General features: G+C 32.5%; 4 protein-coding genes across 4 annotated transcripts; 1 reads left to right on the top strand and 3 right to left on the bottom strand.

Moving 5' to 3' along the window:
- Positions 1-1,761, bottom strand: LOC110701583 (high affinity nitrate transporter 2.5-like). Its single transcript, XM_021879216.1, has 2 exons — positions 602-1,761; positions 1-443 (listed from the first exon to the last, which is right to left on the bottom strand). Exons 1-2 carry the CDS (start codon positions 1,759-1,761, stop codon positions 59-61), a joined length of 1,545 nt encoding a protein of 514 aa, XP_021734908.1. The 3' UTR covers positions 1-58.
- Positions 1,762-3,854: 2,093 nt separating this feature from the next.
- On the bottom strand, positions 3,855-9,932 carry LOC110701096 (GDT1-like protein 3). Its single transcript, XM_021878688.1, has 9 exons — positions 9,466-9,932; positions 9,309-9,377; positions 6,904-7,023; positions 6,621-6,719; positions 6,375-6,447; positions 5,784-5,869; positions 5,082-5,165; positions 4,826-4,885; positions 3,855-4,306 (listed from the first exon to the last, which is right to left on the bottom strand). Exons 1-9 carry the CDS (start codon positions 9,568-9,570, stop codon positions 4,118-4,120), a joined length of 885 nt encoding a protein of 294 aa, XP_021734380.1. The 5' UTR covers positions 9,571-9,932; the 3' UTR covers positions 3,855-4,117.
- A 3,850-nt stretch (positions 9,933-13,782) lies between these two features.
- On the bottom strand, positions 13,783-15,363 carry LOC110701584. The gene is made up of 3 exons (XM_021879217.1): positions 14,631-15,363; positions 14,293-14,524; positions 13,783-14,213 (listed from the first exon to the last, which is right to left on the bottom strand). The coding sequence occupies exons 1-3, from the start codon at positions 14,727-14,729 to the stop codon at positions 13,783-13,785; spliced, it is 762 nt and encodes a 253-aa protein (XP_021734909.1). The 5' UTR covers positions 14,730-15,363.
- A 5,013-nt stretch (positions 15,364-20,376) lies between these two features.
- Positions 20,377-27,187, top strand: LOC110701100 (zinc finger CCCH domain-containing protein ZFN-like). Its single transcript, XM_021878691.1, has 7 exons — positions 20,377-20,745; positions 21,820-21,992; positions 22,840-22,902; positions 24,303-24,422; positions 24,545-24,832; positions 25,305-25,634; positions 26,585-27,187. The coding sequence occupies exons 1-7, from the start codon at positions 20,625-20,627 to the stop codon at positions 26,861-26,863; spliced, it is 1,374 nt and encodes a 457-aa protein (XP_021734383.1). The 5' UTR covers positions 20,377-20,624; the 3' UTR covers positions 26,864-27,187.
- The last annotated feature ends 329 nt before the right edge of the window (positions 27,188-27,516 follow it).

Here is a 27,516-nt window from a genome sequence, read left to right on the forward strand (position 1 = left end):
ACAAAAAAATCATGTATTACAAACAGAAAGCCAGTCAAGCTAGAATTACTAGAGCTTATTAGACATTGGCTGGCCGTGTGCCCCGTCGTGTGCTACCATCTTCTTCTGATACATAATGCTTGGCTGTAGAACTTCTCTCATTCCTGCTGCCTTCGGCGAATTTCATGCTTACTTTATGAAGCCCTTTTGCCTGCTCATCTGCATCCCATTCCTTCATGTAGTAGTCTTCTTCTGTAACACCTTGTTTTGGACCGACCAACATACCGCCCCATTGAGGGAAATATATCGATGCTAAGCTAAGGGTTGTAACAATGATTATAATACCCATGTATGTTATTCCATCTTCTATTTTGAATTGTGAACCTCTGAAGAATATTGCTTGACATATCACTGCACCCGCGTTTCCTCCTGCTCCTGATATGCCCGATACCAACCCCAAAGATCTGAAAAAAACACACGTACGTACAACTTTTACAAGTTAGCATCTGTAGGACTGTAGCAAGAAAAAAATTATAAAAAGTTGATATTTTACTTTTTACGCTAAGACATATAAAACAGAGAAAAAAACAGAGAAATTATTGTAGTAGTATGATTAATTTACCTTCTTGAGACAAAAGGAACAACCCCAAATGTGAGTCCTTCAGAAGCTTGAACAAGAAAGCAAAAGATCAACATGACTGCAATGGTAGCGCTTAAAGTGTCAAGGCGTCCCATAGTAATACACATTACACCACTTAGTGTCTGAACACCCCACCACCCCCACAATCTCCCCCTCATTCCATACTTTTTCGCCATGAAATCCGAAAACAATCCACCACATGACCTAGAGAAAATGTTAACCAGGCCAAATAGTGCACCAACAATTCCTGCAAGGTTAAGGTTAAGATTGAACCGATCATAGAAGTAGAAAACAATGACATTTGTGACGGCTAGTTCAACTCCGAAACAGAATCCATATCCTATAGCAGTGATATAACTTCTGTAATTGGTGACTGCATGATATATAACCTTCTTAGCATTGTCCTTGTGCATTTCACCAGACTTCTGAAGGCGAAGAAAATTCCCATCAGGAAGGTCTTGGCCTAACAGCATAACAGCAAACGTCGAAAACATCTGAAAAAAAGCCGGTATGAAGAATGCAATCCTCCAGGCAGTGAATGCTGTTTCAGGTCCAGTACACTTGAGGATTAAACTGTAAAGAAGTGGCATGACAAGGTTAGCTTCTCCTCCGCCGAGGTTCCCCCATCCACCCGACTGACCGTTAGCTATACCAACTACTCTAGGGGAGAACATACAGCTCATCCAATACTGTGTAGACACAAAAGTGGCTAGAGAAAATCCGGTAAAAAACCGCATCAGGAAGTAACTAACAGGTGTGCTAGCCATTGCAGAGAGGTAAACAGCAGGTACTGTGAGTAAACAGGTGACTGCAGAAGCGAGGCGAGGACCTGTCATGTCACAGGCAAAACCTAAGGCAAGACGGGCAAAAATTGCCCCGGAAACAGATGCAATCCCTGCATTACCAATGTCACTGGCTGTAAGATTAAGGTTATCACGGATAATTGGTAACAGAGACGGAGCTGCAAATGTTGACAGAAAACAAGTGAAATATTGAAACCAACTCAAATGAAATGCTACCATATGAGGCTTTGCAATTGAAAATAATGGGAAAATTGTGGCCTTATTTTCTGTATCAACTGGCAGAACAAATTTTTTTGTTTCAGATAACTCGTAATTCTCTCCAACAATATTGGAAGCCATGTTGTACTTTTCGTACTATTTTTTGTTCTGAAATTAGATTATAATGTGTTAGATGTTATTTTGGGTTCAACTTTATATTGTAGTTTGTACACTTTTGAGTTGAAGAGGTCATTAGTAGTACTATTTATGTGTACATATTTCTTTTTTTATTGGTTTTTATCATCCTATGACTTGTTCCTGCGTCTTGTTTTGTCGTTTGCTAGCGAGCTCAGCGGAGTCTCTGTCTATTACCATGACTCATGAACCTAAGGTTTCTGTATGATGTTGATTTTTTGTTAGGAATATACTCCGTACAACTTGTTGTGCGTCTTGTTTTATCGTCTGATAATGAATTTTATGTACTCTTTAACATTTTGTATGAATGATTGAATGAAGCTATTCTTAGAGCATTATATTACAGTGTAAATTCATTCATTATCATAAAGTATCAATGTTATACTACCTACTAAACGAGTCGTTAAAGTTGTAAGAGTAAAGTACGTGAATGATCATCTACATGATAATAAAGTCTATGACTTCATTGACAGTTCATTGCTATTAACATGGCTCTTTCTTGACAGGAAGTTGAATGAAAACTAATAGTTTCGCCGAATAATGTTGGTATATTCTGTTATTAGTTCTTTTGAAGCTTTAAGAAATTATTCTTGTATTCAATCATCTTTCAACAAAGTTAATAAATTTATGTTGATTGACTTCTACAAATGTCCAAATTATATTTTTATTGGACTATAGTAGGAAGAAATAAAGTATACTCTAAACGTAATGTAGTTGTAATCACGAACCTAATCTCCCGCTTGATATGCCTCATTATACTCTAAACACAATTAAATTGATTAATTTGAAATTTCCAATTACAATATATTCAATCATATTTCAACATTTTTGGAACATTATATGTAGGCTGATTTGTCGTATTAATGTAGTAAATGGAGGATTTTTGACAAATTCAGGCATTATATTGTCAATGTCATACAGGTACAATAAATATCCAACTTCATAATCATATTGTACTAATCATGAGGAAATCTAGATGCTAATACAACTGGTCTTCGCAGTCATTCAATAAGTACTCGCATAGGTTTATGATATGTGAAGATATTATTTATTGAATATATCATTAGGATAAATGGTATATCTTTTGGGAAGATTATTTCCTATCTCATGAGCATAGGTTTTGTATAAATACTCAACTTACTGATAGAATAATAATCAAGCAATACAAAAGCTATTCATTCTCTCTTCTCTCTAATTTGTCATGGTATCAAGAGCAGGTTAAATCTTGGGACCGTTCATAAAAAAATTTCCCCCCTACCGGTGGGTTAGAAATTAAACCCACCGGTGGGATGATCCTTTAGCAAAAATTACCAATTTTTTTTAGCAAGTTAGTGTTGGTGCAGAGTTTGAGTTGATGACTTGATGTATACATTACATCATGCGTGGCTTTTCTAAGCATTGAGATCAAAATAAAATTGTTGGTGTGTCTTTGACTCTCAAAGATGATGAAAAAAAAAGGTTTTCGGCTCTCTTGTGTCGTGAGACAAGAAATTGGTTCTCCTTGTGCCGTGAGACAAGGTTTGTGAGTTGATTCGAGCATAATTTTGCTGTACTTAACTAGAGCTACCTTATATCATGCTTCAATTCCTAATAAGTACTAATTTCACGACTCGTTTGATATACTTCCTCCGTTAAATGTTAATTGCTACAAAGGAATTTTTTTATCTCACAAAAAATATCCTTTGTTGCAATTAACATTTAACGGAGGAAGTATAAGGATAAAACAAATGTAGCATGAACTCAGGTTTCTCGATCCTACCCAGCTTCACAGTACTGTAAATATTTTCGAGCGCGATCCTTCTCCCACAGCCTGAATTCTTAGCGGCAACAGGCCAACGGATACTGTTTTGAAGGCAAATCTTACACAAGTGTGATAATTGCTGTGAATAATGGGTCAGGGTCCAAGATAACTTCTCGCACTAGTGCCTTATTTGAATTGAAAGGATCAGAAGTAATTGCTCTCAACTTTGCAAAGAAAAAGCGTAAACTAAACACATCAGTAGTAAATTTTAATTCCGCGAGATCCAATATCATGCAAGTATGCAACTCTAAATGAGATTAACTATATTTGAAATTTATGGTAGAAAAAATTGGGAAACTTCCCCTTCTTTACATGATCAAAAATTTTACACCCCAAACAGACATTAAAAGGAAAGCTAACATACTAGTATTATACTAATATATCTTCTTTTTTTAAAAAAAAAAATGAAATACTGTAAAGATTCTGAATAGAGAGAAGGAAAGAAAAGTGACATGATGGCATTACATGAATGTGGTTAGCCAACAAATCCATAAGTTTGTACTATAGTGGAGGATAGAAGTATGATGATAAGGAGAATCCTAAAAAGAGGAAGCCACCGACGGTGGCGACTGTACGTTGTGAGATCCTGGACGCCAACATGCTTCCTCCCACCACAGCTACTGAAGTGCAGACCAAATGGCCCAGTATGGCCCCCACGCATACGCCCAACGCGTTTTTGTGTGTGGCCAGCTGTGGTATCAAGATAATATTTTCATTAGAGTTATCAAAGCTGCAAGTCAAGAACCAGGACAAAATTTCGTACAAAAGCAATCCATACATGTAAAGCAAAACCCATTATAAATTTATAATGCATGCTCCAGCTTTACTACTTTTGGTGAAAATAAGATAGATTTGCCAATTACGCAAAAATAAAACCAGAACCACAGGAACTCTGTCCACATTTACATATTTTCCTTGTGCTTAAAATCAAGGGCTTGATGACTCGTAAAGAAAACAGCAGGCAACAGTTATTATTAGAAGCAAAACAACGACATGCAAAACTAGCAAGGAAATGAGAAACGATGCAACAAAAGAATTCATCACAAGACAAATTGAAATTATGAGCTAGTAGCATGACAATATTCCCGTTCACTGAGATTATAGCTGCTGCTTAAAGCAATGCAAGTCATATTGTCATGAATTTAAAAGGCAGAGAGAAAACTTGTATAAGTGCTTATGGTTTATAAATTCAATGGAAGTTGAACTTACAGCAATTGTAGCAATCTGACTACGATCCCCCCATTCAGCCAAGAAGGTGAGAATAAATGACTGCAAAATATGTAAAGCAACAATATTAGATGATCCGCGTTGCAGTAAGACTCTTCTAAGAGGTTCAATGACAATTTTAAAATAACATTAGCATGACCTCCCTTATAAATAATTAGATATAATGAGGGATTGCATATATTTTGTTTTCCAGATACTAGAAGAATTAATTAAATATATAAATCAGTTTCAAGCATACCTCCAAGAATATAGGAGTTAAAAATCTTGATAAGAAACGGCGTATGGATGTTTTGCCTTGTCCTCCCTCGAGCTTTTCTTCAACCTGGAAAAATATATATGTAAATAAATAAAATAAAAATTAAACCAGATATTAAGTAAAAGAATTTTAATAAATACGGAGGCACCCCAAATCTGTAAGCAGAAATTACATAGCTACTCAACTACTAAAGCAAGAGTCAGCCTCGGTGTTTCATATATTACAAGGGAACTACAGAGGGGGATATAATGTTCCAGGCATGCAGCCATGAATTGTCCTTGCTCCCAATAAAGTCAGGCAATATAAGAAAATTTCTCTAAACAATTAATCCAAGGACAGGTATCAAATATAAAAGCCATACAAAGTAAAAAAAACACAGAACACTAAATAAACATTAGAGCCACTCATTGCAACACACTAAGCAGTGATGTCAAGGAGTCTTATTGATCGATACATAAACATCAAACAAAACCAGTCTCATAACCCAAAGAAAAAAGATAATGAAATTCAATCATAAATTGCACAAGTAACATACTAGCACTTTGTTGATTACAAGAATAATATATGTTCAAAGGCATGCCACATAGTGCTCCCAGAAAAAAGAAATAAAGGCAACCAACAAGAAAGAAGCATCCACATGCAAAATGCAAAGAAGTTAAAGCAGAAAGAGGAATGATGACATACCTCTTCCATTTCCTTCTTCTGTGATGCTTTAGGATCAGACTTCCAAGCAATGTAAAGCAGACGCAAACCAAAAAATAGATAAAGAACTGCAGGGAAAAAAGAAAATATACATTGTAAAAAAATAAATATAGCACATAACCCAATAAGTTGATAAGCAAAATAATCAAGCAATATGAAACAGCAGTCATTAACTAGGGATTTTTCAGTGTTTTGAGTGTGGGTGGGTGGGTGGGGGAATTGTTAAATGTTAGCTCACATTACTGCTTAGGGTATTGAATAAACTGAGAAAAAGTGCATAGTTCTAGACAAACTGCAAATCAACTCCTACAAGTGCCGCTAATGCACCATGGAACATCTGTGTTGGTTAAATATGCATAAAAAAAATAGCTAATGAGATACCAACAACGCAGAAAATAAGATATTTGAACATTTTGGGGTTCAGAGATAAATAATCACACATCCATCCCCACACACAATAAAATTAAATTAAATAAAATATGCATGAAATAGTAGTATAACTATCTAAAAGAAGGCTAACCCTTCCCCACACACAACAAAGAACACAACATTAACAGCATATACAAGATATACCTGTAGCTGCACTGTTTGTATGCTTCCTTGATATCAAATTTGGAACTATCCTACCAAGTCCAGTGGAGAGAACCTATTGACAAAATCACATCAATGAGCCTCACCAAAGCACAACACATTATCTTCCATAGTTGCAAATGCATGTGGTTGCAGAAAATCACATGGAAGTACAAGAAGATAAAGAGAAAATTCTTGCTAAATAAAGAGGGGGAGAAAAAAAATAAAAAATAAAAAAAAAAAACTTACTGTCATCACAACCAAGGCACTGAGAGCTCCTGATAATACAATGGACTTTGGATGACGCATTGCCATTAAAGCTGCTATGATAAATGTTTCATCTCCGATCTATCACAAAATCATCAGCTATTAAGCCCTACATAATTACATATGCATGAATCTAGCAGGAGTGGACACTGAAAGATAAGATGGAGAGAACTAAGAGTAAATAGTAACAATAGGTGGTGATGATACATTATGATTTAATGTACAACGATCTGAATATTATTACAGTAGTGGCCAGAGAACAAACCTCGCTCACAAGTATCATACATAAACTTGCAAAGAAGGCATCAAAAACTCCTAAACCAGAGTCCAAATTTATGCCCAAATGTATGGAATCAGCATCTTTTCCCAGGTGCTCCAGCACAATCTGCAACAATAACCCATATTTGTAATCTTGAGATGTATTCATATTACAGGTATTAAAACATATCTACACCAACACCAAAGACTCACCCACCAACACACATATATATTAATGATAAAGCCAACATTGTGTATTATTGTAAGCATAATAGAGCAAGACATCCACACAGATATTCTTTGATAATATAAGGAGAACATAAATGGGAAAATAACTATGGTAAGATGAAGGAAATAAGACCAAATGAAAGGATTGATTTAACTATCAATACAAGCCTGATACAACATATAAGAAACCAGCAAAATGGGAAGTCTAAATTCCAGAGTCCGAGAAATAAAGAGGTGAGATCAGAGGAGGGAACCTGCCTAGATAACTAAATTCATCCACTGTCCCTCACACAATAGCACATTTCCAGATTTTGTCAACTTAAACCTTAAATTGTCTAAACCTCACCATTGTCATTCATTAAGTACACATACATTAGTAACTAAGATATATCTGAATATGCATTACATGCTGCTGCATGAAGTCGTGACAGCCTTCTAAATTGTCACCATCCCTGGAAGGGATCAAACATAGATATCACTTGTAGCCTCTTGGGCCAATTGTCACCAGAACTGCAAGATTCTATACTGCATGAGTTCAAAACTTCACAAATGTACAGTGACTATCACCATTGGAGTCTTTTAAAAGAACTTCGCAACAAACTCTCAGCTTGAGCAGCTCCAGTACGCTTGTACTCTCCCATTCTTCACATATTAATTTCCTCATGCTTGTCTTCCAAAACGACTCTAATGGTAATATTCACAATAAATTCTAGCTAATCTTGAACTCGGCAACATAAAAACAACTGCAGTTTTTTATGACAAGTGAACCAGATCCAAAAAGACAATTAGGCTATGCATATATCCCAGCCACAGATAATGAAAAATCAAAAGGCAATACACCACTCCATGAAGCAACAAACAGCAATAATCATGACTTCTTAGCTTCAGTATCGAAAGATTTTAGCAACAGTTGACAAATAGTTAAAAAGTTAGATAGCTCTTAGTGTATTTGCTTTGATGTGTCTTATGTCAGTAAAACCCTTCACTAAAATAAACATTAAATAAATAAACAACTCTTTATGATACAAGATTTCAAAACCTTGCAGCTTTAAGGTAGGCCACTAGCAATTTCGATTGAAAGAGCTTTAATCATGGAACTCTCATATCATTGTCGCCCTATTGACCATAATATCTTACCCCTTCAAAAGGACAAAAGTTATGCCCCACCAACTCACCACAAATTGCTACTAAAATTTGCACTCTGACGCAATAAAGTAATTGCATTATTTGACAATGACTAATAAAAGATGCCAGAAATTGACAAAGTTTAATATAATTCTTCCCAAGCGTGGATAATGAAAGATCAAAGATGCTCCTTATGAAGAGCATGCATTCCTAATTAACAAGTTACATTTTCAAACTGAAACACATAGGTCTAATGTAGATGATGACTGGCAATTTATATGCTTATTCAGGTATTTGTAATGAGCCAACAGCAATGTATAAATGCATTCAGGTCTTCTATTAGTTCTATCCCTGAGCTAAAAGCCTACTCGTAATATGCAAGAAGTATAATGATACACCCTCCGTCCCTAAATTACATTCCTACTTTTCTCTATTATGTGAGGAATAAATGCTAGAAGTAGGAATGCAATTTAGGGACGAAGGGAGTACAAAAGAGTTGAAAATCTTGTGTCCATATAACCACTGCCACAGTCTACAAACAAAATACTCATCATCTTCTATGTTGCCTCATAGAGCTTTTAGTGCACTACATAGGCTAAAGGCAAATGCACATTTGCAAACTTGTGGTATGCCTGTCACTTGCATAGGCATGGTACATAGATCAATGAATAAAGTGTCCCTTCCAATATAGCTAACCCTGAATAAACCAACCCTTCCTAAATAACTATCGTTGCATCTCAGAGACTTGGATAACTCATTTATCACAAATCATGTTCTTGATTTAGGCCATGTAACCAAAATTCAGCACTTCAGCAGCATTACTAAAAAAAGTAGTGTTAAACTGTTCATCATTATCAGACTATTAATGCATTTACAGAAGAATTAGAACCCAATTTTAAAATGATTAATAGAAATAAATCAATGCATCAAACTTCTATGAATAAACCAATCCCATCAAGATCAATGAAATGAACAAAAATTATCAGAAATTCTAGCACCAAATCACACTACATTCGTTCAAATCACTGAAATCTAGTCAAATCAATGCATTCCTCAAACCTTACTACGCCGTCCCAAATCCTTTACTGATCCACCAATCCTCTCATTCTGATCATCATCACCACTTTCCTGAAAAATTAATACAACTTCATAAGATCTCAAAATTCCCAGAAATTTTAGAATATTGAAATTGTTCACAGATCAAGAAACTAATTACCTGAGCTGAGATAGCAGAAGCAAGCAGCAACCCAATGAAAAAAATCGACAGAACAGCAAATCGGTAAGTCAAATACCTATTTCTAGGGTTTAATCGGAAACCCATTTCCCCAAATCTACAAAAAGAAGAGGGAAATTGGGGGAATTTGAAAAATGATTAGAAATCAGATCTTCAAGGATCTTCGTTGGAAATGTGAAATTGAAAGGAATATCCCCAAAATCGTAAGATAAAAATGGGGAAAGAATCAGAAAATTAGGGTTTGATTTAGCGTAAATTGACCGTAAAGGGGAGATGAAAACAAGATCGAATAATTAAAAATGAGATTTGGGTGGAGTTACAAAAGCAGTTTCTCACTCTAATTTCTGGGTTGAATTAAAAAACGAGGAGAGAGAAAGAGAGAGAGAGAGATTAAGCCATGGCCGACAATTGAGTTAACTCGGCGCTTTAACACAGTTGGATACTCCGTATCACAAGATTTGTTGACTATTACTAAAATAGAATTTGTTGACGTCACCATTGCCCACGTGTCACTTTCTTAATAAAATTTTTCCCGCCTGAATGCAATGATAATGTCATATTTTTTTCTTTCTTTTTTTCAATTTTTTTTTTTTTTATAGAACTATCATATTTAACATTTTTGAAATTTAAATATTAAAAGCTTCTACATTACAATTAAAACCTATCAATTTATCGTAGGAAATTGAAACAATTTTAAATAGCACACTAATAAATGACCTCCTACATTGAACTATAAATTAGACAACGTGGAACAGATACCATATCATAATTTTGATTAAAATATAATTTTTTAAAAAATTACAAAATATATGTAATTCTTATTTATATACATGTATAATAGCGATTTATTTTAAAAATATACAAATTAAAAATAGGATTTATATAAACTGTGCATCGCACAGGTTCTAACTTAGTTACTAAGTATTTCAAAGATTCTAATCTCGTTGCTATTAGTTTTACTACAAAAGGGTTCACAAAGAAACTAATCTTATCCGATCCCTTTGGACCTTGTATGAACTTGAAAGCCAAAACTTCTTTACTAGTATCCTCCGTTTCATACTATTTGCAATGAGTAGACATTTTTTTCCTCCATTTTATGTCAAATCATTACAAACAATATATAACTGAGATAGTAATTTGTTTGTAAAGCTTTACAAAAATGGGCATAGAAAGCGAAGTAAAATCTACAGTATAAAGCTTACTCTCCCGCTCAAGTCTCCAACTTCATCATTGGTCAAAAAATAGAAAGGGATTGAAAGGGTTTTAGAATAGGCTCGTACTCATCAATTAGCTACGGAGTAGCTCATTATTAGTGTTAATTTTGTCATTACCGATTTGATTAATTCATGCAATTATGATTAGAACAAGAGTATATGGTAGTTGATTCTTGTCCACTTGTCAATTTGTTATAGGGATTAAAGGGATATCCACCTAAGAAAATACTATTCTCCTTTTCTTTTTGGTGATTTTTATATATGTAGATTTATACACTACTATGTCAAACCCATATGTCTTATGCCACAAAACATGGTCAACAACTGCTCACTAAGGTTCTGTTCTCACTAAATGAACTCAACTGAATTAAACTCAACTAAATTAAACTGAACTGAAATTAATATTTTATAAGAAAAGGAAATTAGGAGCTGAACTAAACTGAAAAATAAACGTATGAGAACAGGCCCTAAGTATTGTGTACTCGTGTAGGAAAATTTAAAACAAAATGGTTCAAGCATGGCCGAGAATACGTGTTACCATGCCGCGTCATGCGATACCTAATTCCTTTTATTTATTTTCATTGTCGATGATGTGTGGCATCATACAGATTCATATCACTGTGTCTTTTTTAAATTGGCCCAAAACTGCAAGCATATGTAGTGTCTAGTGTTGTACTTCGTATCCTACTGTGTCGTATTGTATCATAGATCAACTCAACCTAGTACAATGCCATCTTTAGTCTAATATAAACAGAGGTGTGAATTATATAATAAATTAAGATATTCATAATTACGTTTTTATTGCCTTAAAGTGTACAACATTAATTGAGTGAATAGGGATAAAAACTTTACCTAAAGTTTTAGTCGTCTAATATGAATTGCAAAAGTGGAATAATTTTTATTTTTTTTATTCATTCAAGAGTTTTATTTTATTTTATATTTTTAAGAAATTTTATGTCAATCTAGCAAAAAGGATATTTAATTACACTTTTAGTTCAAACAATACTTCTCCTTTTCCCCTTTTTGTTACACTTAAATGTTGTAAACTTGTAATTCACAAACCAAGACATATGATGACATTGATAAAAAAAAAAATTGAATCTTTTTTTTTTCTATATAATTAAATCCCCTTTTGTTATTCTTATTTAACTTTGCTAATTAACAAATTTCCACTAATTATTTTTTTTTTCAAATCCTACTCGTATAAATCCATGTTTATGAATCTGCGCGTAGCTGTTATTATGCTAATAATGATTCTTTAGTTTGTGACTATTTGTCAGCTATGTAAATTCTTTGATTGACTTGTGAATTGTTGTATGGTTGTTCATTTGAAAAGAGTTCCAAAAAGAGCATTAATATGTGTGGAATATATTTGATCTCCAACTGCATGTATTATCTGATTATCACGAGTTATCACATGATATCACATTGTTACTCGATCAGGGTGCTAGCATGAAAATGACGTGATGGGTATTAATTAGGTTATTGGTATGAAACAACTTTATACGGTCTGGTCGGGCGGTAATTGAATTATAAAAAATGGTTTTGAAAACAAATATGGACAACAGAGCAATAATTTCAAATTTGTTGTTTTTTTTTTCTTTTTTCATTTGGATATAATTTGAACTCACTAATATTATACTGAATATATTTCTATTTCAAGATCACTACACTCTCACAGATATTAAGTATTTTTATAATGGTAACTTTCTCATTTCGAAAGGTAATTACAATACACAACAAAATTTTCCTATTTTTTTATACAATACACAACAAATTTTTCCTATTGCCAAAAACTACCTGTGCTAAAATTTGTTCGTTTAATAATTATGATTTATCAAGAGAAAATTCAATTTAATTAGTGAGTCACCTAATCATAATTCTACTTAACCAAAGATTGAACCACTATTTTGGAATTAAACCAATATAATCAAGGCTACATAGGTATTTAATGCAGTCAAAAATAATGAGCACTAACCTTTTTCCTATTAAAAAGTTGATTACCTTCTGTTAAAATGTCACTCTCAGAATCTGATAAAATGCAGTCAATGATTTTCTAGCCAAGTAAAATTATAAATTTATCAGTTCTAGAACTTTTAGTGACCTATAAAAAAAATAAAATAATGAGCACTAACATTTAGACACATGATCTTATTATTAGATAATAAGAATATCATGAAAACAGGAGACACCTGTAAAAAAAAAAAAAAAAAAAAAAAAAGAGTAGATTTTGCGAATGAGGTCCGATATCCCCGGTACCTGGTTCAAACAGTCCCTTATATTCTCTATTTTAATTTTTAATTATAAAAAAGAAAATATTGCAAACGCCATTACAAGTGTCCACGTGTCCTGGTTAAGCTTAAGCATGATTAAGTGTAAACGTCAACCTTAAAAAGTAATAAAAGTACTGTATTATACGCAAAGTGTCGTTAATCAAATTCAGTCATTTGTACGTTTGTTTTAAAGAGGACCTTTTGTCTCCCCAACACACACTATTAAATTATTAATCGTATCTATTCTACTATTCTATTTCAGCGTTAGGCTTTGTTTCTCTTCACACCTAATAAGGCTTTGTTCTTGTCTCCTTGCCTTTACTTAGGCCTTGTTTAGTTCACCTTATTTTTATTTATTTCAGAAAAAATAAGTTCAGATCAGATCAGATCAGAAAAAATAAGTTCAGATCAGATCAGATCAGAAAAAATAAGTTCAGATCAGATCAGATCAGAAAAAATAAGTTCAGATCAAATTATTATTATTATTATTATTATTATTATTATTATTATTATTATTATTATTATTATTTTATTATTATTATTATTTATTATTATTATTATTATTATTATTATTATTATTATTATTATTATTATTATTATTTTATTATTATTATTATTATTATTATTTATTATTATTATTATTATTATTATTATTATTATTGATTTATGATGTATCGGATTTGATTTTATCGTTTGTTTGAACTAGCAACATTGTCTATGTTATTAAATAGCACAAACAATAAACGATAATAATTAAAATTTCATTATAAGCTCCAATGCCTCCAAATCATAAACGTTTACAAATATAATTTTCATTTCAAGACGTTCCAAATTTCCTTCGCTATATTAAGTTGTACTTCTTTCATTACAGCTTTACGATTCTCGTTAAACAAATCATAATCTGCTCTTGGTTCGATTTCTATACCACTATCAATGGGTATATCCAACTCATGTAATCGAATAAAATTGTGAAGTGTGAATGTAGCAACCATAATTGCCAATTGATGTTTAGTGTCCATTTGTGGCATCATTGTCAATATTTTCCATCGACCTTTTAATTGTCCAAAACATCTCTCGATCGTTGTTCGAAGTGAAGAGTGAAGATAATTAAAAAGTTCAAGCATGCCTTGTGGTGGTGGACCATTTCGAAATTCAGGCAAATGGGTTCTAATATCTTTTTCTTTTATTGGACTCAGATATCCAACGGTATTCGGATATCCAGAATCTACTAGATAATATTTTCCTGTTACAAAATAAAATTATACAGCATATTAGTATAGTGTCATGTATGGAGTAAAAACATACACTATTTTAAATTATACCTGGAGGTGGATGGGGAAATCGAAATTCTGGTACAGTTAAGCAATGGTTCCATACAGTAATATCATGAGCACTACCTTCAAATCCAACGTTGATAAACGTGAAAAGCCTATCAAAGGAACAAGCATCCAAAACATTCCATGTTTTTTTTCCTTTACGCCCTCGGTGTGCCACACCATCATCATCGCTTACAACTGCATTTATATGAGTCCCATCCAATGCTCCAACACAATCCTAATAGTTCATTAACATTTAGGATACATTTTATAAGTGATTATATATTGCATATGCATAAAATAATATAATGACAATGCAAGATAATAATAATGTTTCTTAATACCTTGAAATATGGCCAATATTTTGTGCTGTCACCTATTTTTTTTGGCACCACGGTCAAACTTTGGTATGGTCTTATGATCTCGGTAGACAAATGAACCATTGCTTCCAGTACTTGTTTAAAGTACAACTCAATTGTTGCAATAGAGTGCTGAAATAAATTCTGAAATTATTCAACTGTATACTATAAATCCAGACAAATGAACCATTATAAGCTCCCAAATGTATACTTCGTATGTATGTAAAATAAATTCTGAAATTATTCAACTGTATACTATAGACGCCCAACAGATGAAGTGATGATTGTAGATGAAATTATGAAAATATAATAAAAAAAATAACAAAGAGTTAAGGTATTTACCTGTCGACGAGATTGTATACGAGCAAGCTACTACAATGACCAACAGAAGGACAAAATTTGGGAGAGATTGATGTGTTGTAGGTAAGAGATATTGCAATACGAAAAAATATATATATACACAAAAAAAAACTGTAGTACCAAACTACCAATACTCCCAATTAATATTTTTATCACCCAATTCAAATTTCTAGAATTGACTGACAGTAAAATTACAGTACCGAGAAACCCAATTCAGATTACAGAAAAAGTAATTCAAAATAAAAAAAAAAATGGTGAAGAGTAGCAACAATGGTGAAGAGTGTAAAGTAAGCACAAAAAACAGAGAGGAGAGAGAAAGTGTGAGACAGTTGTTATGGGAAAAAAAAAAAGCAAGGTCAAAATCTGAAAAAGTGAAAAATTAAAGAACATAAAACAAAGTAAAAAAATAATTAAATGAATCCAAAAGGTTAATTAAAATAAAAATCATTTATATGCTGCATTTGCTACATGAATTGAAAAGCTAAACTTATATAGCTGAAAATAAGGTTAATTATGAATCGTTTTCCTTACCTTACTTGAAGTTAAAAACATATATGCGTGTAAGTGGTCATATTCGGACTTGATTTACTCGAATAACATACAATCCCATCGTTTATTTATCTATTTATTTATTTGTTACTATTGCATCAAAAAATCTTAAATATTTTGGAAAAGAGACCAAAATTGACCCATTATCACTCTCTCTATGGGTTGACTAAGTGAGAAAATAAGGTGGTCAGAGTGGTGATAGAACTCTTTGCCTGAATAAGTTTAAACAGTGAAGACTGAAGAGTCGTAAATTTCATGACTGTTGCTTATAATTTACGCATTTTTAGCCTTAACCTTGGTCTGCAAGCAATAGCCCAGGGTGACCAAAAAAATTAACAGTACGTACAGTTACATTTATGGGTACTTGTGTGTTTTCTGCCCTAAAATTGACCACATTTATTATGTTGTGATCATTGAATAATGCTATCATCTTTGATTCTTTGAACATACATACATGTTCAGAATTGATTCCTCAGTGACTAAACCATCGATACTAGTGAAATTGATATGTACAAATTTTACGAGTAGAAATCTCGCGTTTGATCTTAATGAATGAAAAAATGTAAATGTTTCTTTTTTAACTTGTTTATATGAACCCTAGCGACACGAATTTCGTAGCTACATCTGCTGTATTTTTTCTATAATATTTCTTCATTAGGGTGGTAATGATGATTTCAAGTTTATGGAGTTGTTTGATTTGTAGAGTACGTGTTCTTAGTTTTAGTTTTGCAATTTGGTCTTACAATTCTCTACTCTATAGTTCAACACTTCAACTCTTATACTACATACAATTTTACCAATTTTAATTTTCACACTATTCCAAACCTTTATCACTCAATTCCAGTGATTCCACGCCTTTTCTAAACTCAACCAAACAGTCCACATTTTTATGGGTTCTGACCTTATGAGTAGTAATTTCTTTTATAAGATTAGTATTTCTTTCACTACAGAAAGCCAGCCCTAAATGCCATAGACTAACGACAAAGTTATTTTGGTTATTTGGGCATTTTAATTTTCAATCGGACACATTTTCTACTTTTGGAATTTCACAAATAAATTATTTTATATTTTATAAAAATAGATGTTCTATAGCTTATTGTGATACTTTTGGAGTATCATTCACACCATAATCTAGTTAATGGTTAATTATATAATATGATTATATGTTTTAAACAAGTGATGTTAAAAACTAACTTGATTTGAAACAACTAAGAGTGAGTTAGTCTATTATTTGATCAACTCATTGTAATTTGTAAAAAGTCAATAATTTCGGGCAATAGTGTGTGTAACCGTGTTACACCAATATAGTGCAAACAACTCATGCATGAAACAACATTAAAAAATGTAGTACCAATCTATTTTGTACGAGTATCATTTTAATTTTTTTTTTTTGCACTTTTAATTTACTTACGGAGTGTAATTCGTGCGTGACCCAAATCATGTCTTCCAAGTTTCAATAGAGGAGCCTAGCGCTAACATGGGTCGGAAGAACCTATGAGAGGTTCCAACTCGGTAGAGTATTTTTCTGTATATAAAAAAAAAGGTTCAATAGAGGAACAAATGAATAAAAAAACACTTAAACACCCTAAACAAGTTAAATATAAAAGCTTAAATAAAAAAAGGAAAATGAAATCTAATAATCCCACCTTTGCTCCTATCTTCCAGTAACAATCTCACCTTTTGAAATTTTAAAAAGAATTCAATTAACAATAATGATATTATTATTATTATTTAATAATAATAATATAATATAATATGATAGTAATAATAATATAATATAATATAATAGTAATAATAATAGTAATAATAATATAATATAATATAATAATAATATAATACAATATAATATAATAATAATAATAATAATAATAATAATATCATATAATAATAATAATATAATATCATATAATAATAATATAATAATAATAATAATATAATAATAATAATAACAATAATAATAATTAAACATTAATAATAATTAAAATTAAAAGTAGAATATTGAAATAATTAAAATAAGGTCAAATCAGAAAAATTAAGTTCAGATCAGATCAAAAAAAATAAGTTCAGATCAGATCAGATCAGAAAAAATAAGTTCAGATCAGATCAAAAAAAATAAGTTCAGATCAGATCAGATCAGAAAAAATAAGTTCAAATCAGATCAAATTAGCTAAAATCAGGTGAACTAAACAGCCTCTTAGAGTCTGTTCTAATAGACTGAAATCAGTTGAATTAAACTGAACTGAAAAGAATATTTTATAAGAGAAGAAAATTAGGAGTTAAATTGAACTGAACTGAGCTGAACTGAACTGAAACTAATAAGAACAGGCCCTTAGGCCTGTTTTATTCAGCTTAATTTCAGTTCAGTTCACTTTACTTCATTTCTACTCTAATTAATTCATTTCAGTTTAGTTTCTAATTTTATTTTTTCATATATAATTCATTTCAGCCCCAATCAGTTCAATTCAATTGTTTTCAGTAAATCAAGACATACCCTTAATACGAGTATAAGATAATATGTAATAATAAGTTTAGAAAAGTAATACTTCGTATAAGAGCTACTAACTTTAGATAAACTTTCCTCCCTGAGCTCTCTTCGCTTTACTCTTGCTCTAAAAGAGCTTGAAAGTTCCCAATCAATTAACCTATACTAAAAGCAAACTTAAAGTGATACTTGTCACGATGTTATAAAAAATTTTCCCGCCTTTTTTTCTTTCCTTTTTTTTTTTTTTGCCAAATTTTAATAACTTTCATTTTATAACCTACCATAATACTACTTATTTCCATTTTGACAACACATTTAATCCAATCATACTCAATTAATTTTTTTTTATTATTATTTTTCAACATATATTTTATATACTATAAATCTTTTAGTTACAAATATACTAACATAGTATAAAATTAAGGTATTGACATATATCATCATCCAAAATTATCATAAATTTTTTTTCCTCCGACTTAAAATTTATTTTAATTAAAAATAGGAATATTAGTTTTGGTTGTATAAATCTTACAAATACACATAATGTTTATAAGAACAACTTAACAAAATCATTTTATTATATTATACTCCTCCGTTTTTTTATAAGTTATGGTTGGATTTGCACATTTGTTGAGACACAATTTTGACCATCAATATCTTTAATTAGAGACCATTATTTTGTTACAAATATTTTTTTTTTTTGGATAAATTTGTTGAATTAACACCATTCTTTATAAATTTTGTTGTAAAGTTTAATTATGACCGTGCATGGCACGGGATTTAACCTAGTTAATCATATAGGAAAATACTTTGTTTGTTTTTAAAAAATTGTAACAGTTGTTCACAGCGAGCTCTCACGTTTAAAGTCAAAGTATTGCAGCTTTTTTAAAACGGTAAAAGCATATAAATTAAGTGAAAAACCGATAAAGAGTACATTGACTTTTAGTCGAGGGAAAAGAACCTATGTCTAAATCAAATATATGAAATATCGAAGGAAATACATTGTGACTATATATGAGTGGAATTGAAGTGGTACAACTTTTATAGGAGAATGAAAGTGACTATTATCATAACTTGCCATCAAATACAATCCTTGTTTTACCTCTTGACATTGGTGATTGAAAAGGGACTAGTAGTCAAAGAAACATAAATCTATCTTACTCTCGATAATTCTCCAAGTGATTGTATGGAAACTAATGGTGGTATTAGTATACCTTCTTGCACTTCAAACTTTTGATTGGTTGAGTAGATTTTAGAGTAACTATATACGATTTAATTTTTCATGAGATTAAAAAAAAAACACTCCGATCTTTATATTTCGTGGATGTAATGCAAAAATAGAATTTCGCCATTGATTTTTTTTTTTTTTTTGAGATAGGATTAACCGGAAATTCTTTTTTACAAATAGGAGCCATTGCATAAGTGCTCCGTAGCTAAGTAACTGCCAACTTCAGACTCAGTTTCCTGACTTAATGCTTCATTAGAGTTTAAAAATGTCAGAATGGTAAAACAATAAGTTATAGATCAAACATGAATTCGTAGTTAGTATTAATTGTGCTACCTTTCAGATTCATTAAGTAATAAATATGAAAAAGGTTTCTCATTTTGAACTTAATTCATAATCAAAAAGTACAAATCTCGAAACAGTAATGACGGTTGTAGTGATAGTATATCTTACTTAAAACGTAGTTTCACAAAAATAAACAAGTATACACTCAATTGCTACAAAGTACAAACACGAGTTATACAACATGCAGATAATTACCTTACATATCCAATAGATGACACAAAACACAACATAACCTACATTATCACTCTACCACAACGCAAAACAAAATCCAGTTATGAATCCTAATTTCTTACACACAACATTACCGAATATAATCAACCTTAAATAGCTAGTTATACGAGCAATAAACATTCATTTACTCACCATATTAACCAATAAATTCTCACTAAAATACTTCCTTTTTAGGAAGTGTATTCAATATTCTACAAACCTTTGTGTTACACGAGTAAAAAAAAACAAGTGCACAATGATTTAAAAAAGGATGTCGACCGTCAACCAAACGCGTCCTTACAATAAAAGTACACTCTACCCTCTACCATTACAAAGCGCGTACGTCACACTCACTTACTCACGCGCGTCAAATAACCGTTTTTTACACAGGTAAAAAACACCAAAAATTTAATTTCTTCTTCAAATATTAAAACAAATAATAATAATAATAATTAAAAAAAAAAGAAAATAGAAAATATAGTTGTATAGGAAAAAAAATGGTTGGTTTTTATTCTTCCTCTTCTTTTTTTTCCTACACTCTGTATTTTGTGGAGGAGAGAGAACTAGATTTTTCCCCCACTTTCCTTTTTTCCCAAACAACTTTCTCTCTCCTCTTTTTCTTCTCCCCCTTTTTTTTTCTTTTTAATTTAATTTTATATTTGTTGGGGTTTTAATTATTAAATAAATTGACATTTATACGTTAATAAAATAATGAGATTTTGTATTGAAAAAGAAGGAAGAAGAAGTAAATAGCAGTAGTGTTGTTGATGATGATGATGAAGAATTGAATGGAGTTAGTGTTAAAACGATGGCGTTTCGAGAAGTTAGTGTTGTTGTTGATGATGATGATGATGATGGAGCTGTAATCCCCATTTCTAGACCTTCTGCTGTTGCTGTTAATTCTGGATCATCCTCTCTTTTAGATGAAGGTTTTTTTTTTTTTTTTTTTTTTTTTTTTTTATTTTTATTTTTATTTTTTATAATTCTTAATTTTTTCTGGGAGTTTGTCAAATGCTGTATTATATTATTGGTGATTGTTATTTATAATTGTTCTTTAATTTATGGGAATTCTTCATATGTATTTTCTGGGGTTTTTTAATTTTTTTTTTCATTTGGTTTTGATCGGATAATTTTAGTGTGAACCCCCTTTTTTTTCATGTGTTTTAGTTTTTTTATTTTAAAAAAATGTGAAATTGAGAATTTTGGTTCCTTGTTATAACTCTTACATAATTCAATCATTGGGTTAATCGGCATTTTGTTTTTTATATTTATAATATTAATTTTAATTTATTTGATAAGTAGGTTGGGGAATTGGGTTTGATCGGTAGTAAAATTGGGTAAATGGGTTTAATAATGTATGTTTTCCAAAATTGAATAATTGGGAAAAATGATTGGAAAAATGGGCATTTTTTTTTTTTTTTTTGCTTTATTTAATTTTTGGGGGTTGCGGAGAATTGAAGCCACTTGATATGCTTTATGGAATATGAGTCACTAAAATTGTAGTACTTTTGATAAATGTGGATGACATTTTTGATAACATAACATTTCTTGGTTTGTAAATGTAAATGGGTTTGTCCTTTTTGATCATAACTATTTATCTTGAAGAAGACCTTAATCAACAATTTCTATCGATATTAGTGTTGGGCGCGAATTACTCCGTATAATCCTATAAACGTAATAGAATTAACATTTAAAACTTGATGTGTTTGTGTTGGATGCTTTGGATGTGTCTGGTTTATCATGATTAGCTCGAGTGTTACGGATTTTGACAGTGTATGTCTTCTCATGATGGTTTAAAGGTGGAATGTTTGTTTAGGATTCCATGTGAAATATGTACATTGAGTGTTACTTTCGTTGTCCCCCATTCGCAATTTGGGATTTAGGTTCTGTGTATAGCTTAGATTTGTGAAAGTTTTTACTAAATTAACTTGTTTCTTGTTGTCAAATGGCAAAAGAGTTGTGTTGTACTCGTATTTCTTATATGAATAACATTGATATTTCAGATTCAATGTGGCCTGTAAATATGCGATCTTCTGAAGCATTGGATACTGGAATTTATCCTCCTGGTCCCTATCCTGAGCGTGAAGGGGAACCAGATTGTTCCTTTTTTCTCAGAACAGGACTTTGTAGATTTGGTTCGACATGCCGCTTCAATCATCCTTCTAATAGAAAGCTAGTAAGTTCTGGCACCCACTGTGTAGAAACATAACATGCTACTTGCAAATCTTTGACTGTTCTTGTCTCTTACTTTCTGCTGTCTTCAGATTCTTGCTGCTCCGTTTTGTTTACGCTGATATCATAGGCATGCTAGCATGTAGGTTAATGAAAAAGGGTTCTTAACAAGATCGCATGAATAACTTTATGAAGATTTCTGTGTAGATACTGCTGGGACAAAATCATGATGCCTAAAGTCAGGGGTTAGATTTGGTTTCCTTAATTAGAGACTTAAGGGTTTGTTTCATCATCATCGTGTCAATGTTGTTGCATACAAATGCTTTGGGATGTAAACTCTTTTATAAGAAGTTGTATTTTTCAGCAACGGTTTCTGAATTATTTCCTCCACCTCACTCTTACAAGCCAAATTTTCTCTTCTACCCATTTTTTTTTTGTTTCTATTTGATATGATTTGACATTGCTATCTAGATTGCCAAATCTCCACTTCAACTTCATTGCAAAAGTAAGTCTTGCCTCTCAATGGAAAATCATTATGAGGAAAATGAGCAGAATAAGTTTTCATTACAAGAGATATTCAAATTGGTGTTTAAATAGGGTTCTGTACAGTAATTGCTTTACATCCCAAATTTGGAAGTGTTTGGTACTTTTGTTTTGATATTTTCTTTTTATCATAAATGTCTTACTCTTGCAAGGATGTGTCTTTGATGAATTTGATAGATATTATTGTACAACAGGCTCTCGCCACTGCAAGTTGGTACTTTTGTTTTGATATTTTCTTTTTATCATAAATGTCTTACTCTTGCAAGGATGTGTCTTTGATGAATTTGATAGATATTATTGTACAACAGGCTCTCGCCACTGCAAGAATGAAGGGGGAGTTTCCAGAAAGGACCGGTCAACCTGAATGCCAGGCATGAATATTTCTTCCATTTGTTCTATGCTATTTATTCATTTATAATTTTGAAAAGGTAATGATGCTCTGGAAATCCCTTGGGGATTTTCATTTGTACTGATTGCCTCTCATTAGTTTCTGGCGAGTGGTGGTTTGTGTAGAGTTATTATTATCGTTACATGTAATAGAAATGTGAAATTCCAGACATAGCTCAAAATGCCAATGCTTATCCAATTAATCTGTCAGCGATGCTGTTAGGCATATGCGCATATCTACCTCTTGGTGATCATTCGGAAACCGTGTCAACTCAGGGCCCTACACTGCTCGCTACATTTTTTGTTTGGCTATGTAATAAATATTTTGGAATGGAACTTAACTTTAACCTGGATTGCATGTGCCTTGCTGCTAGCTATCTCAAGATTCTCAACAATGGACATTGTAGCTTCCAATTGAGATGCATTCAGGATAGACTTTAGTTCTAAGCTGCTACTGAATAGCACTTGGTAGTGAAATTAATTTTGAGTGGCTGATGAAGAATCTTGATTAAGGAGCTCATATGCGCAGGACTGATGACATATAGCCAACTTTAATAGTTCCCTTAACTTAGAAGAATTCTCACTTGCCCCAAAAATAGAGATTCAATGTGTGAAATATATGAATACTTGGAGGTCTCCAGATGTGAGATCTAGGCTGGACAGTAGGAGGTCCCAAGAAACTGACATGAATATTTGCTCATTGGAATGGATTGGATGAGTTCAATATGAGATTGTTAGGAGTGATTAGTCTGTTTGTGTGTTACGTGATCCTTTTTTTTTTTTCAAAAACCATGGACAGATTTGTGTCACTGAACGCGTCACCAATTGGTGTATACATATTGTTGACGCGTTTCCTTGTTATTTCATTGGCATGTAATACTTAAAACAGTTTGCCTGATACAACATTATGTGCCATTTTGTTCACCTGAAAAACTTAGATAGATGCAATTTTTGAGCCACAGAGATATATGCTGTGGCTTGCTTTCAGATCTTGTCTCGATTAGGGATGTGTAAGAAAGGGGATGATTTCTGTAAGTTGTTCTTCATGCTATCTTTCTAATAAATGAATCACAGGAATATTTCAAGCATAAAATTTCCCTTTTCTTGAAAAGTCAAGTATTATATATGATATCTTGATGGCAGCAGAGAAGATGATGAACTGAGAAAGTGCTAGTATGATCGTGGATTATTGTGGTGGAAAATTTTGAAGTCCAAGCTGAAGTGAAAACTGCTGTTGAATAACTTTTGTGCCTCCTCTCTCCTCTCTCTTTCTTCTTCACATATAAAAGTCTTAATAAGCCTTTGGGTATTTTGTGTGTAGTCTTTCCTAATGTTATTTCTTTTTCTTCTTATATAATTTTTATGTGCTGCTTCAACTTCTCAGTACTACTTGAAGACTGGAACATGCAAGTTTGGAGCAACATGCAAGTTTAATCATCCTAAAGACAAAGCTGGGATTGCTGGAAGAGTACCTGTAAATGTCTTAGGATACCCGCTTCGCCCGGTAGAATTTATTGCTTGGACTCATGGTCTTGATTTTATTTTATTTCCATTTTTGAAAAACTGATTTATAAGATCTGAAACATACTAAAATAGTTTTCTTATTATTTTCTTTTTGTTTAACAGAATGAACCTGAGTGTGCATACTATTTAAGAACCGGACAATGTAAATTTGGGAGTACATGCAAGTTCCATCACCCTCAGCCATCTGCTTCTTTCCGCGGTTCTTCTGTGTATCCACCTGTTCAATCTCCGACAACTCCTGGTCAGCAGTCATATCCAGGAGGATTAACAAATTGGTCTTTGTCTAGAGCCTCAATTATTCCTAGTCCGCGTTGGCAAGGTCCTTCAAGCTACACACCTTTGATTCTTCCACAAGGAGTTGTTTCAGTTCCAGGGTGGAATGCCTATATGGTAATCTTTGCTACTAGCCTTTTCAACTATTTGGTGATTAAGAAATAATTATTATAGTAAGATTTAAACCTTTTTTTTCTAAATAGCTGGCATTTTAATTGAAAAAGGTTGTCAAAATGAATAAGGCTATGTTCTATCTGACTTTTGTTGTCTTCAAATTCCCAACTTTTCTTATTTGAACTTATTTTGTCTGAGTTTATTTGAAATTTGATTTTATATTGTCTGATTAAGTCAAATAAGTCAAACAGAGGTGGGCTTAATCAGTGATGGACCAGCATGTTGTTGGGTTCTAAGTTGGAGCATCCTTTGCCATTCTTCGTAATTATTCATGTTATTAGCATTTGATGCATAGTTAAGCTTCTAGATTATCTATTTTTTACAAGTGTCAGCTGCCAATATCATTTTTAATTTTGATGAAAGCATGAAACTTTATATTATTTGTATTATTTCACACGTCTTCTTTGTTACTTAGGGTCAGATGGGTTCAGTCTCGTCTCCTGAAGGACAGCAGCAGACATCAGGAAACAGTCCTGGCTATGGGACTGCACGCCAGAGTGAATCTGCAGTTGCTGCCTCTCAGGGTGCATATTCTTCGTATCGCACTGGATCTATCCCTATGGGTTACTATGCGCTTCAGAGAGACAATGTTTTCCCTGAGAGGCCTGGACAACCCGAATGTCAATACTACATGAAGACTGGTGATTGTAAGTTTGGCGCAGTTTGTCGGTTTCATCATCCCAGAGAAAGGCTAGTTCCAGCTCCCGACTGCCTCTTGAGTGCTTTGGGCTTGCCATTGCGTCCGGTAGGTTGCACTTCCCCTTTAAAGTTTCTTTTGAAATCTACTGCTCGTATTTCAAATATATTTTTTAAAATATTATAAATTTTTTGTTGCTTTGTGTTCAATACTATGCTGTAGCCCTATGTTACTTGATTCCTTCATTTGACTGACCTCAAGTATCTTTGACATTCCGAGTCTTTGACAAGGATATTTTCATTTCTTTATTTTTTAAATTTCTTTTTATCTGTAACATGAAGTTATCTCTAAAAAGTAAATGAATCCAACCCTGGAAATTTACCCTTGTATGATTTGAGCTCTCGAATCCTAGTAACATGATTGTAGCCTGTATCTGTTGTCCTCAATTTTATCTGACATTCACAATATTTAGATATCCACCATTGAGATTTTTTTTTTCTACTTTCCCCTGTTTTTTTGGGGACGGAGGGGAGATGGGATAGTAACCACTCTCAGATAGGGTTAAAACACTGACTGTTACAAACCTTCAAATGATATTTGATTAGACTGTGTGTTCTGACTTGTGAGTGGCCACTAATGTTATCGGTCTTTTATATTTGCAAGTAGAAACAAAGGTGTGTGTTTTCAATTAAATAATTAAATAAACACCTATCGACATTTTAACTCTTATTACTCTATAGACTGAAGGGTATATTTCTTTTTAGAAGTTTTGTTTGTTGATTGTGTTGTTGGTATTTCAAAATGATCCATGTTCATAATTTGTGAATACTAGTCTTATTGTATTAGTTTCCTTATGTGTACAATGAGATCATAAGGTTTAAAGTTCCTTGCAGTGAAAGAGTACAACTGACCACTAGTTTCTCTCCTTTGGCATTTGACAAAACTTGTTTAAGTTGTTTATTTTACTGCCTCTGTGGGATTATTAACATCTATCGAATGCCGTCTTTCTGAATGCTCCGGCATTGCTAATTGTATTTCATTATTATTTTTTTTCACAGGGAGAACCTTTGTGCATATTTTATTCTCGTTATGGTATATGCAAATTCGGTCCAAACTGCAAGTTTGATCATCCAATGGGAATTTTTGCATACAATGTCTCTCCCACATCTACTGATGCCTCTGCTATGCGGCGTTATCTGGGATCATCATCAGCAGCAGGCTTAACATTGACGTCAGAAGGGCTGGTTGAATCAGGCACAGGGAAGAACAGGAGGCTCTCTTTGTCAGAAACGAGGGACTTGCAGTCTGGTGATGATGATGTCGAAACTGATAGATAAAGCTTAAGCTTCCTCCTAAATAGAGAAGCTTGATGGGTTGACTCCCCTTTTTGCAATCTTTTGCGGCATTATGAGGAGCTTACCTGTAAATTCATTTTCCGATTGCTGAAGATGTACAGCTTTCCTTTCATGTTTAAGTTGATTATATACTTACAAATTCTCTGGAAAAAAAAAAGGATGTATTACAGCCGAGAGTTTTGGCCGCCCTTCCCCTACTCCTTCATGTGCTGTAAATCTGAAATTATTGTCACATTTGGTGAAATCATTGTGAACAATTGATCACCTTCTCTGTTATGAAAAACCTTTGAAATTATCCTTGCAGAATTTCTGAGTTTTTATTACCTTATAATAAGTCTCATGGGAAATATTAGCTTGACTATGAAATATTCGCTTGACAATGAAATCAAATCTTTGGAAAATTTCTATATTTAACAACAATTTATGGTTCACTAATAATACAAAAAACAGTAACTCTTTTAATCCTAGGTAAAGAATTGTACTACCTCCGGTCCAAATCAGTAGTAACTTTGGAATATTTTATATCTCATAAATAATACTCCAAGGTTGCGAGTAATTTGGACCGAAGGTAGTAAGTAAAACTACCTAATCTTAACCGGTTTTTGCCCATCAATGGAGCAAGGGCGAAGAGTTGT

This window comes from Chenopodium quinoa, unplaced genomic scaffold (genome assembly GCF_001683475.1).
Source record: "Chenopodium quinoa cultivar QQ74 unplaced genomic scaffold, ASM168347v1, whole genome shotgun sequence".
Lineage (NCBI taxonomy): Eukaryota > Viridiplantae > Streptophyta > Magnoliopsida > Caryophyllales > Amaranthaceae > Chenopodium > Chenopodium quinoa.